The 17,331-nt window shown below is 42.2% G+C and overlaps 1 protein-coding gene across 1 annotated transcript in view; it reads right to left on the bottom strand.

The window, feature by feature from the left end:
• The window catches only part of Nckap5 (NCK associated protein 5), a 648,901-nt gene that overhangs the window by 509,636 nt on the left and 121,934 nt on the right, over positions 1-17,331 (bottom strand). Inside the window, exon 4 of the mRNA XM_026779774.1 lies at positions 6,590-6,723. Within this exon, the coding sequence (XP_026635575.1) occupies positions 6,590-6,723 (134 nt within the window). The remainder of the gene's footprint in view (positions 1-6,589; positions 6,724-17,331) is intronic.

The following is a 17,331-nucleotide window of genomic DNA, read 5'->3' as shown; positions in this document are numbered from 1 at the left end:
GAGAGAGAGAGAGAGAGAGAGAGAGAGAGAGAGAGAGAGAGAGGGAGAAACAGACAGACAGACAGAACAGAGACAGAAAGCTAGCGAGAAAAGACCACATGCCAACCTTCGGTGTTGTTCCTCAAGCACCATCCTCCCCAGTTTTTGAGACAGGGTGTCACTGGCCTGGAATCCACCAAGAACTAGTCTGGCTGGCTCCCCTGCCAGAGGGACCTACCTGTCTCTGCCTATTTAGCATTGATATTATAAGAATATATCATAACATTTGGATTTTTACATGGGTTCTGGGAGAGGATTCAAATCTTTAGGCTTGCTCTGTAAGCTCTTGACCCACTGAGCCATCTCCTCAGGCCAGTGTTTAATAGTTTCATTGTTAGAACTTTGAGAAGTAACATGTTACAGTGCCACTTGTCTTAGGTAAAGACAAAAATACAATGGAAGAACAGAATGTTCCAGACTTGTCAAATTAGTGGCCACCCTAGCTGAAATAGCTTTTCTCTGCATTTCTCTATATAGTTGCCTTTACTGCCTCTGCTCAGCTGGAGTAAGATCACTAAAACACAAACTGCAGAGAGGAAAACACGACCTATGTTATGTTCACCAGGAATGTTTAAAAATACTGTTGAAGATATTTTCCTCCATCTGCTGCAACCTGAATGAAACGCATCCTTCAAGCAACACTTCCCAGCCAGTTTTGATTCTGCGTACATCTATCCAGAGTGGAAAAGGAGAAGGCTCCATTTTCATGAAAAGTTTTAGCCAGAAAAAAATTTGCAGAGGGTGTGGAAATAGCAACTCAAAATCAATAGAAAAATCTCTCTCTAGGACATTGAGGAAAGTGGGCAGAAAAATAGAAGAGCCAGAAAGTGTGGAGAAGGGGTGCTGTGGAATACTGTCTTCCAGACATGACATTGCGATCACATACATCAACTCAAACAGCTGAGTTTGCCTGTGGAAGACCAACACAAGAACTAACAAATCAAAATGTCAGTGTGGAATGGGGAAGAGTGGTCAAGGACTCCTGCTCCTATCTGAGAGCTATTGGCAGTAACGACCACTGAGGAAGACAGTCGCTTTTCTTTACAGATATGGCCAATGGTAGGTTCCCCATACCCCAGTGCACAGCCACATTCCAATACACACATGGGTAGCACTAACTGGACTCAGTGGGATATTTGTGACAAAAATAATTTTAAGAAAAGATATAAAGAGATGAGGTAATGGGTGCCTTGAAGTTGAAAGGGAGAAGTGGGTGTGGGTAAGATAAAATAAACATTATAAACCTGTATGAAAAAGAAAATAATACCACCCTCTATGCGCACCAGAAAGAACAAGGCATCCAGGAAAGCCACGCTAAGAGCCAAGTTGACAAACTGCCCTTCATTTCTTCTCCAAGGGAATCCTGTTCAGAAAGTCCTTTCTGATGCCTATATTTTGTAGGACACTGTCTATGTTTTCTTCTAGCAGTTTTAGTGTTTGAAGTTTTAAATCAAGATCATTGATGGTCTGGGAAGAGAACAGAAGAGCAGTCAGTTGATTGGTCAGAGGTTAACAGATGGTTCCTGTTCTCATGTTTCATTACAAGAGATCTAGGGAAGCTGCTCTTCAAGTTTGTTTTTTTAAGATTGACCTCTCTCTCTCTCTCTCTCTCTCTCTCTCTCTCTCTCTCTCTCTCTCTCTCTCTCTGCATGTGTGTGTAAGCCCATGTGGGAGAATGCCTGCCAAGTCCAGAAGAGGGCTTTTGATCCCCTAGAACTATAGTCATAGACAATTGTGATTTTCCCAGCATAGTTCTTAGGACAGTTCCTAAGTCTTGGATAGTCTGCAAGAGTAGCAAGTGTTGACTTATCTGTCTAGCCCCAAGATGCTCTTTTAATATCTGTGTGATCCATATAAAGAAAGAATAATTCAAGATATATTACTATACACACACACACACACACACATATTTTTTTGCACCCACTTCTAAGTCAGGTCCCTATCATTTCCTAGTGGACAGAAATAATAACCTGAGGATCACATAAATTCTTAAGGGCTGATAATGGAAACAGTAACCTTTGAATGAGGTAAATGGTAAAATCAACTCCATGTGGCCTCATGAAATTCAACATGTAGTCAATTGCACTTATGCATAGCAGTCAAGTGTGACAGGAAATCCTCCAATTCGGTAAGGAAGGAAACATCTTCAAGGAAGAAGAAAAGGGATGGAGAAGAAGGTTGGAACAGGTGCAAAGAAACCCGGGATGTAGGGAGTGAGAGCTTGAAGGTGGCACTCCCCTGACGGCTGGAGAGTGGTACAGGATGGTTGCTCCCTTTGCTCAGATGCACAGCACTGGCGCACACAATGGGAACACTCCAAGGCTACCCAGGAAACACTCTGGTGCTTCAGGCATGCTATCATTTACTGACAGGAAATGGTTTATAAAATATGCCTGCCAGATGCTGAGTCTACTAAACCAATTTTAATTTAAAGTGACAAACAGCAAGGCACAGAGCTGCTAGGCAACAAACCCAGACATAACTATTAGCTCTATGCAATCATTAATGTCATCTGATGATCCATGCCCCAGCATGCTAACCCATTAACAAATATCAAGCCTGCATGCCCGGAGTTGGGACAAAGTTCTGCTTTCATCCCCAGCTTGGCAACAGTAAGACCTCTTCATCTGCATTTGCATTGTTCTTTGTTCTTGATGTGTACACAACAGAAGTGGTCGTTTGTGATAGACAAGTAGCTGCCAGGCTGAGGAGATGGCTCAGTGGGCAAAGCTCTCACTGGGCATGCTCCCCGTGAGTGGGGGCTCAAGTCAGGGTCTCCAGAAGCCACATATGGTGAATGTAATAGCACTTCTCTGCCATCCAAGCTTACCTACTGTGAGGTGGGAGATGGCAACAAAAGACCCAGATGCTCACGGGTGAGCTAGCCTGGGGTATGCAGTGGTGAACAAGAGACCCTGACTCAAACAAGACAGACGGTGATTACTAGCACACAACGTTGTCCTCTGACCTTCACGCACATACAGTGGCACGCATGTCTCTCCTGCAGACAGAAAGACAGACAGACACACCCACGCACATGTACACACTGATTAGAAAAAGAACTAAGAACAGCAGCTTACAGAACAATTCATGAATTCACTGGATTGTTTCCTGAGGAACCAAGTCTAATGCGTGTGTGATTCGTGTAAGGATTTGTGTGAGATCAGTACTCTGGAGGGCTGTTGCTTTCTTCACGAACTGATCCCTCAAAGCCCCTTATTCAAAGGTAATATACCCACCCATTGGCCCATTGGGAACAATGGTCCTGCAGGTGACCCTCCAGGTAAGTCTAACGAGGCACAAACCCTTCACTAACTTGAGGTGAGATAATGAGCCTGGGCCTTGACCCACCATCATCTCTACCGAGAAAGAAAAGCTATGTCCTAGGCTCTGTCTCCACCACTAAGTGCCACTAACTAGAAAAGCACACATTGAACACACAGCTAAAGAAGGGAGGAGCTGAGAACAATTACAGAATTGTATGTGGTTACAGCATGAACCTGTCATAAAATATGGTCAGTCATGTACACTGCCAGGCCATGGATCAAACCCCATCACATCTGGAAAATGTCTTCGATTACATAATGACACTATAACACTGCCACTGCGTCTAAGAACTCACCTTTGGGAGGGCTCCCTCACCGACGGCAGAAGTTTCATCTGCAAAAACACCTTCTTTATTGGCCTACTTTGCACTTTATTAGGTAAAGGAGCAGATGTGAGCGTGTGAGTTATATATGTCTTCTACCTTCTTCCATAGGGAACCTAGGGTATGGCTTCTCTGTGGGAGCCATCCTTTCGGTCAGCAGCCATCTTGTAAACCAACCTTCCGTTGTAAGCCATAGAAATCTCAGAGGATTTAGCACACCAATGATTTAAAAATTAACATCTGACCATGGAAAACATAATATAACACCCCAGTTCTTTACACCTATAAGAGAGAACTGTCAACACGGGATAGGCAAAGACAACATTATGGATGGAAATGTTTTAAATTTGAGGGCCGGAGAGGAAGCTCTGCAGCTAAGAGCAAGAAGTACTCTTACAGAGGACCTGAAATCAGTGCCTTGTTACTGTCTATGACTCCAGCTTCAGGGGCTCCAACGCCCTCCTATGCCCTCCACAGGCATGGCACTCATGTGCACACACCCACACACAGACACACACACATAATTAAGATAAGTATTTCTAAGTTTAAAAGTCTAACATAATAGTTTGGATTACCATGTAAATCATTATATGACCATTCCACTGCCAACCACACCCAAAGGTATGTTCTTCAACCCCAAGGACGTTACAAAGACGTGAACGAAGCTATATAAACAACCACTACTAGCAATGCCTTCAAAACTAAAGTCTGAAGTGTGAAAGGCCATCAAAATAGTTCAATGATCCCAGATTATCATGTAATTATCTGCTATCTATGCCCCCTCCCTGGCAGATTTCTATTAGTTCTCTGACTATAATTGTAGCTGACCTTTTAAAGGCCGTTTAAGCTCTACATAAGAAACCTGATTATAGTGGGAAATATCCTCACAAAAGCAGGACGGGAAACCAACTGCTATTTATTGTACATATAATTATCTTCTCTTTCAGCCCAGGATAGAGTTCGGACTCTTGTGTAACTCAAATTTCTGTGAGATTGTCATTTGATTTACAACTGGTGACCTAGCATCACCTAGCAGCGTATGAAAATAATTTACTGTGTCTTCTGTGGCCCATCATGGAAATCAATAGCTTGAATATAGAGACATCTCAATTAGATAGTGCAAAGAGTGAGCCCCGCCCCCTTCTTTCCTGCATCATTAAAATGGTAAGTATTCCACTGCAGGGCTTCAAGTTGAACTGGAGAGCCTCTGTTATTACTGGCTGCTTCACTTGCAGCGAGACTCACACAGAGGAGAGAAGTAAGGCTAAGGGGGTATAAGTCATGGCATGAGAGGGGAGGGCCACGGAAATGTTAAAGTATTTATTGATGCTTTTCTATACCACCTGAGTAATTTCGTGAGTTTGACAGAGTATTAAATTATAGTGATGAATACATATGAGTCATCAATCCTTGCTGCCGTGTTCTTTGAAGCCCCCAAACCAAGGACATGAGCAGCCACGGTATGTGTTAGCTAGCACAGTGAGAAACGATCTCAAGGCTGAACTGAGAACTCTCTCTGCAAAAAAAAACAACTCAGGGCGGGGGCTGGGGGGACTGCTCAGTAGGGAAAGCAATTGCTGTCAAAGTGTAAGAAGCTGAGTTCAAACCCCCCCGAACCCAAATAGAGGCAGACAACAGAGCCAATGAGGGTGCATTCCTAGTGCCCCCATGGGGAAATGGAAGGCAGGAACAAGAGAATTCTAGGAATCCTACAGACCAGCCAGCCTGGTGTATGTGGGAGGGGAAAAGCAATGAGAGATGCTGTCTCAGAAAAGGTGAGAAACAAGGCCTACCACATAAAGGTGTCCTCTGACTCACACGTGTGCCAAGGCATGTGAGGGAAAGACCAACACAGAGGGAAAGAGGGAGGGAGAGAAGGAAATAGCCAACTGTTATACAGAGCTTCGTGATAGAGACTTAGGTACCCACACTGCATCCAAGAACATTATCATTTTAGGACAACTTGTCAAGCATGTCACAGCCTAGGGTGACCTCAGTATAGGAACATGAACTAAAACAGTGTTCCAGTCAAATTAAGGAAAGTGGATTGTCCCTCATGGGACAACGGAACCTGGACTCAGGACTTCAATGCACAATTGTGTTTTCTCCTTCAGCACTCAATAGATTTTAAGACAGGAAATTGTGCCATCACTGGGCCCTACATTAACTGATGAGAATTAAAAACTTCTGACTGTATTAAAATGAGGTCTAAGATGGGCTTCCGTTTTGAAAACCTTTTTTTGGAATTGTAGTTATGTCTTTCTTAAAAATTTGATTTTTAATTATGTGAGTGTGTGTGTGCGTGTGTTGTTGGAGATGCTCATGTGAGTAAAGTGCCCAAGGAAGCCAAAGGAGGGCAGTGGGTCCCCTCAAGCTGGAGTTATAGGAAATTTTTAGCTCCTGCTTAATGTGAGTGCTAAAAACTGAATTTGGTCCTCTGCAAGAACAGTATACATTTTGAAAACCTGCCCCAAGCAATCTCCTATTTTTGAAAGAAATAAACCCATTACTTTTTATTTTTGGTTACCTAGGAAAAAAAATTTACCAACTAATTAGATTCACATGATGAAACAGTACTGAGACGACCATCAGAATCCTGTTGTCCTAGCTGGCTATATACAGGCATACCTACAGACCAGTCCATGGCAAATCCACTGAGCAACACTTTGGGAAGGCATCAGAGAAGAAAAGACAACCACCTTTAACAAACCTCAACTGTTAGGTCAAAATCCAGAGGATTATCCAAGCTGTGAAGGGGATGGTTTGGCCAGAATAGAATGTTGGAATTGTTGGAACGCTCTCTGAAGGCAGCAAAAGCTTGCATTCAGAAAGTCAGTCCGAGGTGTGACTGTTCAGAGGGGGAGAGACCTCAGGAGCAGCGTGCTCACTGAGTGACAGTACCTGGAGAACTGCTGCTGCAGGCCACGCATCTGGATCCTGTTGCGCTCCGACTCCAGGGTCACCTCCCGCAACCGCTCCTCGCTCTGTAGCCGTAAGTGTCGCTCCTCTTCCAACTCATGTATCAGCTTCTCATGCTACGAAACACACAAAGGCATGGCCTTCAGAAGGTGCCCAGACAAGACACAAGGAGAGCTGCTGGTTCTTAAGTGCTAATCTGAGCTTCATAGTCACAGATTATTCTAGCGACATAAAATGTACATGAACACACTGAGGCACACACACACACACACACGAAATGATACTAACAATTTTGTGAGGCAAATTCTGTTATTAATCTCTTGTTGTATACCAGGAAGCAAAAGATCAAAGTTCTACACATGTATTCAAGAACATAAAAACCCTGGTCTAGAGGAAAGGCTTGGTAGATAAAAGGTTTGCCTTGCGAGTAAGCAGAGGACCTGAGTTCAGATGCCTAGCACCAACATAAAAGCTGTCATAGCCACAAACACTCATTAAAACAGTGCTGGGAGCAGAGATAAGTGGACCCGGGGAGCTTGTGGATTGGGCATTCTAGCTGTAAAGGCAAAAATCTGTTTTCAGTGAGAGACTCTGGATCAAAACCTACAGTGAAGAAGTGATGGGAACATATGTCAGTACCATCCTCTGACACCATATGGGTCCTCACGGGGTAAGCATAAACATGCACAGGCTCACAGAAACCAGAAGGTGAAAGAATTTGAGTCCTGGATGGCATTGCTCTATTATTAAACTTTTTCATTAAACTAAGTTGTCTTTTGTAACAAACTATGACCCCACAATCCCATCAAAGTCAAAGACATTCAGATATAGAACATCACTGTCTGTTCAAAATGACTTTATCTCTTCAATCTCTGGAATATCATTTAAAGGAAGTGTCACTGCTTGCATAGAAAGGCCAAGAATCTCAAGTCAGTTAGACCATAGCTTCTGAGACTGTGGGACAGAACTCCACATCCAGTCACTGACTGAATATGGGCGGGTGTCATGAAAGTTTGTAAAAGGGTAAACACTTATGAATGCTCAACAACCAAATTACTTCAATATCAAATAAATAAAGAATCCACAGGACATGTGGCAGCCCGCATCCATGCTGAGTTTTAGCTTCCCTGAGGTCCTGGTTCTGAAGCCATGGTATGAACACTGTGCACTGCACACGTTGTCCTGACCTGCGGCACCAAGGGACACTTCCCGATCACCTTGTCTCAGGCTGAAAGCTCCCTGATTTGTAAATGGCAGTGTTTCTTTGTACACGCACTGTCTGCTGTTGTTACAGAAGCAAAATGCTTTAGTCACAGAGGACAGGGGTGTGTTCTGCCACTGTTTCTAAGCATGTGCTGACCAGTACATTTCTGCCCCAGACTATGTCAGGATGCTTAACTCTTGCCATCTAATGTCCTACAATAAGGGATTCAATGAACTATAGCTGGGGATTAGGAAAGAATTTCTAGAAATTACTGAAATGAATGCAGACATACTTTGTCATTTTATGCTGTGTATTAATGTAAAGCACCACACCCGGTATTGATCAATACAAAGCCAAAATATCCATCAATCCTGAAAACATTTTGTGTACGACGGTATTAGATATTTAGCCAGGAGTTTTAATTCTTTACGTCAAAATAAACAAGGAAGTCCATTTCATGAGTATGAACATTTCCTTTCATTTTCAGTAGATACTTAAATTATATATACACTAAAGAATTGTTTTTTAAAAAATAACTATGATTTATAGTCATTATCTCTTTTGTTTTATATACCTATATATCTGTGTTCATACAAAAATATCTCAGTCAAAAGGTGACTTGATTAAAAAAAAAGTCCAAATGCCAAAGGTATCTCCATGTGATTATCAATCAACATCCAATGTACCTAGAAATGTCCTACCAATCACAGGTCCTTTTCACTCTTCCTATCTAAAATCTAAATCAATAACTGCTTTCTTCTCTTAGAAGTCATAAGACAGGCTGGGGAGATGGCTCAGTTATGAAAGGGCTTGCTTTGCATGCATGAGCAGCTGAGTTTGACCACTCAGGGACCATGGAAAAAAGAAGTTGGACATAGTTGGGAGGCACAGACATGTAGGAGGAGGCTGTTTGTTGGTTCCCGACTGTCCAGACTTTGAAATAATCACACAGAAACTGTATTAATTAAATCACTGCTTGACCCATTATCTCTAGCTTCATATTAGCTAACTCTTACATATTAATTTAACCCATTTCTATTCATCTGTGCATCACCTACCAGCAAAGTTTCAATATGTCAGTCTCTGCTGGCAGCTCCATGGCTTCTCTCTGACTCTGCCTTCTTTCTCCCAGCGTTCAGCCTAGCTTTCTCTGCCTAACTAAGTTCTACCTTGCTATAGGACAAGCCAGTTTCTTTATTAATAAATGTTAATCACAGCACACAGAGGAAAAAGCCCACATCACAGACAGGTAGATCCTTAAGAGTCACTGATCAGTCAGCCCAGCTCAACCAGAGTATTCCAGGCCAGTGTCGGTTCACAATTCTGTCTCAAAAAACAAGGCGGACCACACCTAAGGAGCTACAGCCAAGGGATGGGTTCCTATCTTCACACATGCATGGAAGCACACATGTGCATATGCATGCAGACACACATACATACAGAGAGGAAGAGCATTCTATAAGTCAAATACATCAGTGTAGAAGCTAAACTAATGTTTTCACAAAAAAAGCTAGCTTTAATTTTAAAACTTTCTACAAATTTCTATCAAACCAATGTCAAATGGATCTAAATTAAGCTATAGTTACAGCATCTAATTGCAGTCCCATTTTTGCTTTTCACACAAATTGCGATGTATTTTTCCCCCTAAGCCCTCTGAATTCAATATCTCCATTAGTTATGAAAGATTCGGTCATTCTAGAAGCTGAGATGCAGATAAAGAACTTCAGCATTGATTTTTTAAAGCATGCACTGTTGGCTGTAACAGAAGAATCAGAATCAGATTTTGTGATGCACAGATAGGAGCTGTACAGGATCTATCCACAGTGCTGATAACATCACCTGAGGGAGACGCAGCTTTCAGTCTAACTAAAAAAAAAACACAGAACATGACTTTTTAAAGGGAGAGGAGGAACAAAAGGGTGACTTAGATAACAGAAATGAGAACAGGGAGCAGAGCTGGGGTAGGCAGGGATTTCAAGGGCAAAGAGGACAGATGAACGAGTGGATGCATCTCAAAGGTTCGCTTTGCCCAGGGGGAGCCCTACAGGAAAAGCCACAGGTGAGTCGTATAATATGAATAACTTTCCTCAAGCAAAAGAAATCTCTGGGCAGGAAGATAACCCAGTGGATAAAGTACCTGTCCCCCAAGTGTGACGGTCAAAGCAACGTGGCTAGTTATACTAGCCTGCTGAACAAGTTCTGGGGGTCAGTAAGGGGTTCCTTCCCAGGGAATACAGAGGCAAGCAGTGGAGGAAGACTCCAGACACAAAACTCTGCTCTCCACACTTAAGCACACATTTGTGCATACACAAAGTAATGACAACAGATGACTGCATTACACAAAGAGAAATGCTAATTCTCACTGTGTCTAGTCAATCATTCATTTTACTTATCAATTAGAATTCTGAATGAAGAGCAAAATGGTAGGTTTTAATTCATCATATAACATCATCACATCCATATACCATCATATAACTAGAAAAGTAGAAAATAAAATTATGTATTTAAAATAATGCATATTTTGAACATTACAAGCATCTAAATTCATGCAATAAAGACGACATGAGGTTAACTGCCTAGGCTGTCACTTTGGTTTTCCATGACTTTATTGTTCAGCCTTGGTGGATGGACCTAGTATCTCCCTGGAGACAAACTGGGCATATCTATAAAGGAATTTCTAGATTAGGTTAATATAGGTGGGAAAACACATCCTGAAGGTGGATGACTACATCCCATGGCTCTGGTCCTGAGCTGAATAGAAAGGAGAAAGTGAGCTGGGAAGCAACACTCAGCTGCGTCCATTCTGACTACAGGTGCATGTGATCAGGTAACTCACACTCCTACCACCATGGCCACCATGACAGGCTGTATACTTGAACTGTAAGCCAAGATAAACTTTTGCTTCCCCGAGTTGTTTTTTTGATATGGCCATAAGCGGGTAGGGAGACTCTGCACTTGGAAAATATACTTAGTCTGTACGGACCCACCTCTAAAGAGTTAAGCTTCTCTCCAGCTCTCATATTTTATACACCCTAAACCCAGTCATAACACTAGCAGGAAAAATATAATGACTAATGATTCCAGGACTATCAAGAGAGGAAGCACAATCTCAACCAGATGATGTGCTTGGGGTAGCACACACTAGGGTCAGGGTCAGTCAGGATGGGTGTCCCATGGCAATGGTCACAAGGGACTTCCTGATTCAGGTCATTGGATGAGTGAGATGTATGGTTTTTCTTGGCCAATGCAGAGCAAGGAAAGGTATACGTTTAACAACATGACACGGTAAAGGGGAATGACAAAGCAGACTCTTGAGGGATAACAGGTCTATATGCATTTTAAAGAGAAAAAAGCAAATCTTATTCATACTGAGACAAAGAATTCATTCTTGGTGTGAACCCTAAAAGTCAGAGACTACCACAGAAAGCAATGGCAGCTTCTGTCATTTGTGAGTGTCATTCATACACAATGCTTCCTCGCCCTGGGGAGGGCTACTCTGTAGGGATTTCAGCTTCACTGTCTTTCTGACTTCAACAAGCTTCCAGAAAACCATTTCCTTATAAGAAGTCTAATACCTGATGATGATGATGATGATGATGATGATGATGATGATGATGATGATGATGATTTTGGCTAACAAAAAAACTGGGTGGTAAACCTGCAGTCTACAGCCAGCTGCCTAATTCAGACACGCTGTATTCACAGAGCAGTCTTTCCACTGAATTCACTTGGTCCAAAGGCTCATTTCTTAACCCAGTAAGTGCTTCATTTACTTGGCCAATGGGCTCTTTTATAAAGTCTGTGATACATTTTTCTACTTTAGTCACAGATATTTCTCTGTTGTCATGTTAATTGATCACAATTAACAGTAGCTATTAATTATTCTATCCCCTTGAGAATTCTTGGAAATCGAGTTTTTTAAGTGCCTTCATACTCGACTGAATTCTTAAATTCTCACTTCTTTACTTTGGAGTCTGTATGTTCTGTGCATGAGAGGGCAGTAGGTCAGTCTCTCAGCAGTTTGGACTCGGAGAGGGATACTCTGGGACATCTTTCAGAACCACTGGCCTTGGGTTTATGTTTGTGCCTTCACCTCCACCTCTCTGCTCCTTCCCTACTCATACACACAAGGACCAACGAAGAACTGATGTATTCTGTAGCTGATCTGGCTCTGTACTAAACCCAGAAATGCTGTATTTCTCTTTGCTTCCTATTACACAGAATTCAGAGGTCTTTTCTCTTCTATCTTCTAATCTTGAACCTTGAGTATATTTCCCATGAAGGTTAACACCTGCCATATTTTCTCAATCTTAAGGTCTTTCTTATATCATGTCTACCTACAGTGTATCCCACCTTCTGATATACTTTCATTATCTTAGCACATTTTAATTATATATAATTGCTTCACTATGATATATAATTTTTTTTGATCAAATTCACCTTCTGTTGTTCCCTCTCCACTGATTCTCTTCTTTTTATCAATGAGGTCCCCTTGTACTTTCATGTCCTTATTAAATTATTATTCACAACAAGTTGAACATCATTAGAGCTGCTTATAAGAGCATGAGGGAAGGGGTTATTTATAAGACTATAGGAAACGTACCAAAAACTACACCACTGAAGAAAACACCTCCTTCCCTGATTGTTAACTACCTGCCTACAGGTCCTCAGGGAGGGGCCGAGCTTTGAGAGCCCTTGCAGATCCCTGACAGAATGCTGATGGTATCAATTTGTACAGGGTTTGTTCAGGTAATCACAGCTGCTGTAAGCTAACATGTAAGACTGTGTCCTGCCCAGAAGATGGCATCCACAATACTGAATCCCTTCCTCTCACTTTTACATCCTTTCTGCCTACCCTGACCTTAAAGTTTCCTGGGTCTTATATACATGTCATCGTCTCTCATACTCTCGACACTTAACTCTGCTTTTCAGAACTACATATCATCCCATTGTTTGCTACCTATTCCACATGCAGCTGTGTTGAGAAGGAGACTAAGCCTTGTGCTTGGTAAGAACCTGCCAATCACAGTAGCACATTCCTGAGTGGTGCAAAACCCTGCAGTAAGTACTAGCTAAGTGCAGCTGCATCCTCTTGACACGGATTCCCACCGCCTTCCTTCAGTTGACAGTCGGCAACCACTTTGAGTCTGAATCCTGACACCGAGGATAATACAAATGCTCTTTGTTTTAAAGGATTCATACAGTTGGCTCTGTTGTTTTTGTGCTCCGTCCACAGATTTTTTCCCCCAGCCCACAGAATAAAAATCTAACTTGATATTCGTCTCATCTGATCAGTCACTTTCACTCATTAATTATTAAATCATAAATTCCATTTCTTCCAGGACTCTCCTTGCAGAGCATTTGCAATTGCATTTATTAAGAGTGCACATTTTCTGTTCACTCTGCTCGGCCCCCTTGGTTTTGTAGATCAGTGAGAGAGGAAAAAGCCTATTTAGACTAGGAATCTTTATATTCCTGTCTTTCCTCGGTGAATGGGTGTAATTATGTGTATGGGAAATTAGAGTGTTTGCTATGATAATTATTCTCTCTTCTAAAATAAGAGAATAATTATAATGTCAACATCTGACTGTACCAGTTACTGTTGAAGCGTTTAAGACTGCCACAAAGTGGCTTGCAGGATCCTGGCAATTAATATTAATTTCCCACAAATGCTTTTTATTCATCTGGAGAACATTCCAGATGGCCTTCACATTTCCCATTGCCTTGCAGAGATTTTTCTTTACATAGAGCCGTTTCTTCAAACAAAGCCTTGAGAACAACTGGCCTGGTGTTTACAGGACCACCATCTAGCACTTTAGAGTGAACAGATTCTAGGAGAAATTTCATAATTTTTAAAACATGATTTCCAGTTCCAGGTTAGCTAAGACCCTGAGAAATAGAGGAGAGGGTGCCTGAACTGGCCTTGCCCTGTAGTCAGACTGATGAATATCTTTAATGTCACCAAAGAACCTCCATCCAGCAACTGACGGAAACATAGGCAGACACCTGTATCTGAGCACTGGACTGAGCTCCCAAAGTCCAGTTGAGGAGTGAAAGAAATGAGAATATGAGCAAGGAGGTCAAGACCATGATGGAGACATGCACTGAAACAGTTTACCTGAGCCAATGGGAGCTCACCAACTCCAGCCAGACAGGGAAGGAACCATTATATGTCCAAACTAGTCAGTCTGAATGTGGGTGACAGTTGTATGGCTGGTGGAGACTGAGGGGCCATAGATAGTAGCACCAGGATTTATCCTTACTGCTTGTACTGGCTTTTTTGGGAAGCTATTCTCTATGGATGGATACCTTGCTCAGCCTAGATATAGTAGGGAGGGCCTTGGACCTTCCCCAAGGTAATGTGCCTTGCTCTCTCTGAGGAGTGGATGGGGGTGTGGTGGGGGGTAGATGGAGGGAATGGAAGGAGGGGAGGGAGTGGGACCTGGAATTGGTATGTAAAATAAAAAAGATAGTTTGTTTTTAAAACAATAAAAGAAATTTAAAAAACAAAAAACAACAAAAAAAAAATGATTTCCCGCAATTTGCCTCATGGTTGTTAGGAAATGCAAACTTTCACATTTTCTCATGAAAAGGTCAGTTAGAAGACTTAAATGATCGCCATGGAATCGTGAGCAAGCTACGGTTCAATGCTTTGGTGTTCTGTTTCACGGAACTGTCTGCTTAGGAGAAGGTAAAGAGCTTTCCTACTGAAAATTTAGTCTGTGCTAATCTGGGAGGTAAGCTTTATGGGCAATACCATTTTTACTTACAAAATAATCATGAAACACTAAGATGTGAGCTGAGTAAATCAATGCAGTTTATAAATTAAAAAGGAAAATGTATTCTCTTACAAAAACATCTAAGAAACCATTTATGCAATTGTGCATATATATACATATGTGTGCATATGTCTATGGAAGTCAGAGGTCAAATCTAGGCATCTTCCATAGCCACTCTTTAGCTTATATTTGAAACTTGGTCTCTCAGGAGCCTGCAACTCCCAAATTAGGCAAGACTAGCTGGCCAGAAAACCTTGGGAATCTTACTGATTTTCCTGTCTCCACCTCCCTGGTGAGAAAATTTGGCACCAGTTGTTGTTGTTTTGGTTTTTTTTGTTTTTTTTTTTTGTTTTTTTGTTGTTTTTTTTTTTTGTGTGTGTGTGTGTGTGTGTGTGTGTGTGTGTGTGTGTGTGTGTGTGTGTATCTGTGCTCCTGTGTGTCCTCTGGGATTGTACTGAGGTCTTTATGCTTATAGGGTAGCCTCTTTATCTCTCAGTTCCTTGACTGGCTATATTTGGCCCTTGACCAATCATTTAAATGAAGGATAATGTAGGGCTAGTCCTCAGTGAGCGCAGCTGGGAAAAAATGAAGACATGATAAACACCATTCATAAAAACATGCCAGCAGGGACTGGAGTCAACACCACAGAACATCTGCCTAGTGTGTAGCCAGACACGGAAGCTCACTGGGAACTGCACATGGTCTATCCACAGGTCTACTGTGAATACTTTAAATAAGTGCTGGGAACCATGCTGGGTGGGGCCTGCTTTGTAATTCCTAGCTTTTCCCTGGTTTCCACTTCTGGCTGAATGCTTAGCTCTCTCTCGTTCACAAGTGGTTTCTTCTGGAACATTCTGTCAGACCTGACTGAACCCAGCAGGAGTTATCTTTCCACAGGAAACATCAGTATCTTTCCCTTGCTATAGAACTTACAATCAAAGGGAAACAGAAATCTTGGAAAGTGCTTTAGGTTGTTAAGAACAAAGAGGCTCTAGAAGACGCTTATTTTTCTAGGGTAACCACGTACTGCCCAGGTCTCTCTAGCTAAGCACAAAGGTCAATCTACTCCTAAAGTCATTCTCTGCAGACTGCCGGAGGGCTTACCAAGCACTAGGGACTCCTGCATCCAGGCTGGGAGATTGATATGTTCCCCTTGTTCCTGCATTTATAAATGACTATATGTATATGCATAAACATAAATATGAACTCAGAACCAACTCTGTGCCTGAATATGGCACAGTAAACACAAGTATCAAAGGTTTTCAATATCACTATAGTAATATACTGAAAATCTCTCTAGGAATTTTTTCCTTGTCAGGAAATCATAATGCTAAAATCTAGGTTTTTTTCCCAGGCTTTGCATGTTATAAAATAGGACTCCTTCTCTTTCACAAGTACTGAGAATTCATAATGTTCAACAAACATGTTTTATAGAGCATAAGATCCCCAGGAATTATTACCAAAGAGTCAGGTTGAACATGCACGATGCTGAAGGTTCCAATTTGTAATTGCTAACTGTCACTAAGGAACAGGTGTGCCATTCATACCACAGTGGCTTCACCTCTGAGGTCAGGAGGAATTATAAAGGACCCACTAATGACAGAGTTCACTGTACTGAACATAAGGTACAGCAGTTGTTAATAAATAGACATTATACTACAGAGATTCTGCTTTGTTTTTATTTTTAATATAAAAGTTATCTATGCAACAAGACTGTGGTTAAAAACATTGAAACAACAACACTATAGCTGGCATCAACAGCTATACAACAGTGTATGAGATAAGGAAGCAGACAGATTTTAAAAGTATACCTCAGAGCTAGGGAGTAGCTTAGTGGGGAGATTGTGGCCCTGGTATACCAGAAGCCCTAGGCTTGAGCCCTGTCACCCTCCAGGATGGGCTTGCAGAGGCATATATGCCGAGAATCCCAGACACTCCCAAGGTAGACGCTGGAGAACTTGGGTTTCAAGTTTATGGTCGGCATAAGTCAGCTGGAAGCCAATCTGTCCTACAGGAGCAACTTTCTCAGAACAACAAAAGGAGAGTCACGTTTAAAGACACCTTGTGGGAAGTACCTGATATACAGACTCATAACCAGTTCAAGTCCTGAGAATAATCACCTGTTGTGTGCTTAGCCTTAAACGGATCAACTATATCACCTCCTTAAAAGCTCAGGAAACCTCATGGACAAGGTGGCAAAAAGAACTCAAGAGCCAGATGATGGGGAGATGAGGGGCAAAAGACATGTTCTGGGCAAGACATAGCCACTATGCCCATGCACTGATCGTAGCCGTGTTTCTCGATACAAGACTGAGCCTATCAACATTTTGCCATGGATGGAGGAGGGCCCATGAGGTCCAGCCCTCCCTGAGGAACTACTGACGATGGCTGCTGGGTGATGTAGGAAGACCTTTTCTCCAGTAGTGGAGCCACTGACCGTAAGCTACCTGAGCTCCACCCAGCCTGCAAGCAACAGTAATTAAACTCAGTGGGGGCGTGTATGGGAGAAGGGGTTCATCAGGACGGGGGAAGGGAGGACAGAGGGTGATGGGGATGAAAGGATCAAAGGGACTTGTAAGTATGGAGGAGACAGCCAAAGAACACTCAATGATCAAAGTAACAAAAGCATGCCTTCTTTACTCATGGAGGAACAGGGAAAAGAATTACAGGGCACATTAAATGAATGAAAATAAGAGAAAGTTATTCCTAACATTACATATGGCAATTTAATATGAAGGCGA

This window comes from Microtus ochrogaster, chromosome 6, assembly GCF_000317375.1.
Source record: "Microtus ochrogaster isolate Prairie Vole_2 chromosome 6, MicOch1.0, whole genome shotgun sequence".
NCBI lineage: Eukaryota > Metazoa > Chordata > Mammalia > Rodentia > Cricetidae > Microtus > Microtus ochrogaster.
Note: the sequence above shows the minus strand (reverse complement) of the source record. Positions and strands in the feature narration are given on the sequence as shown.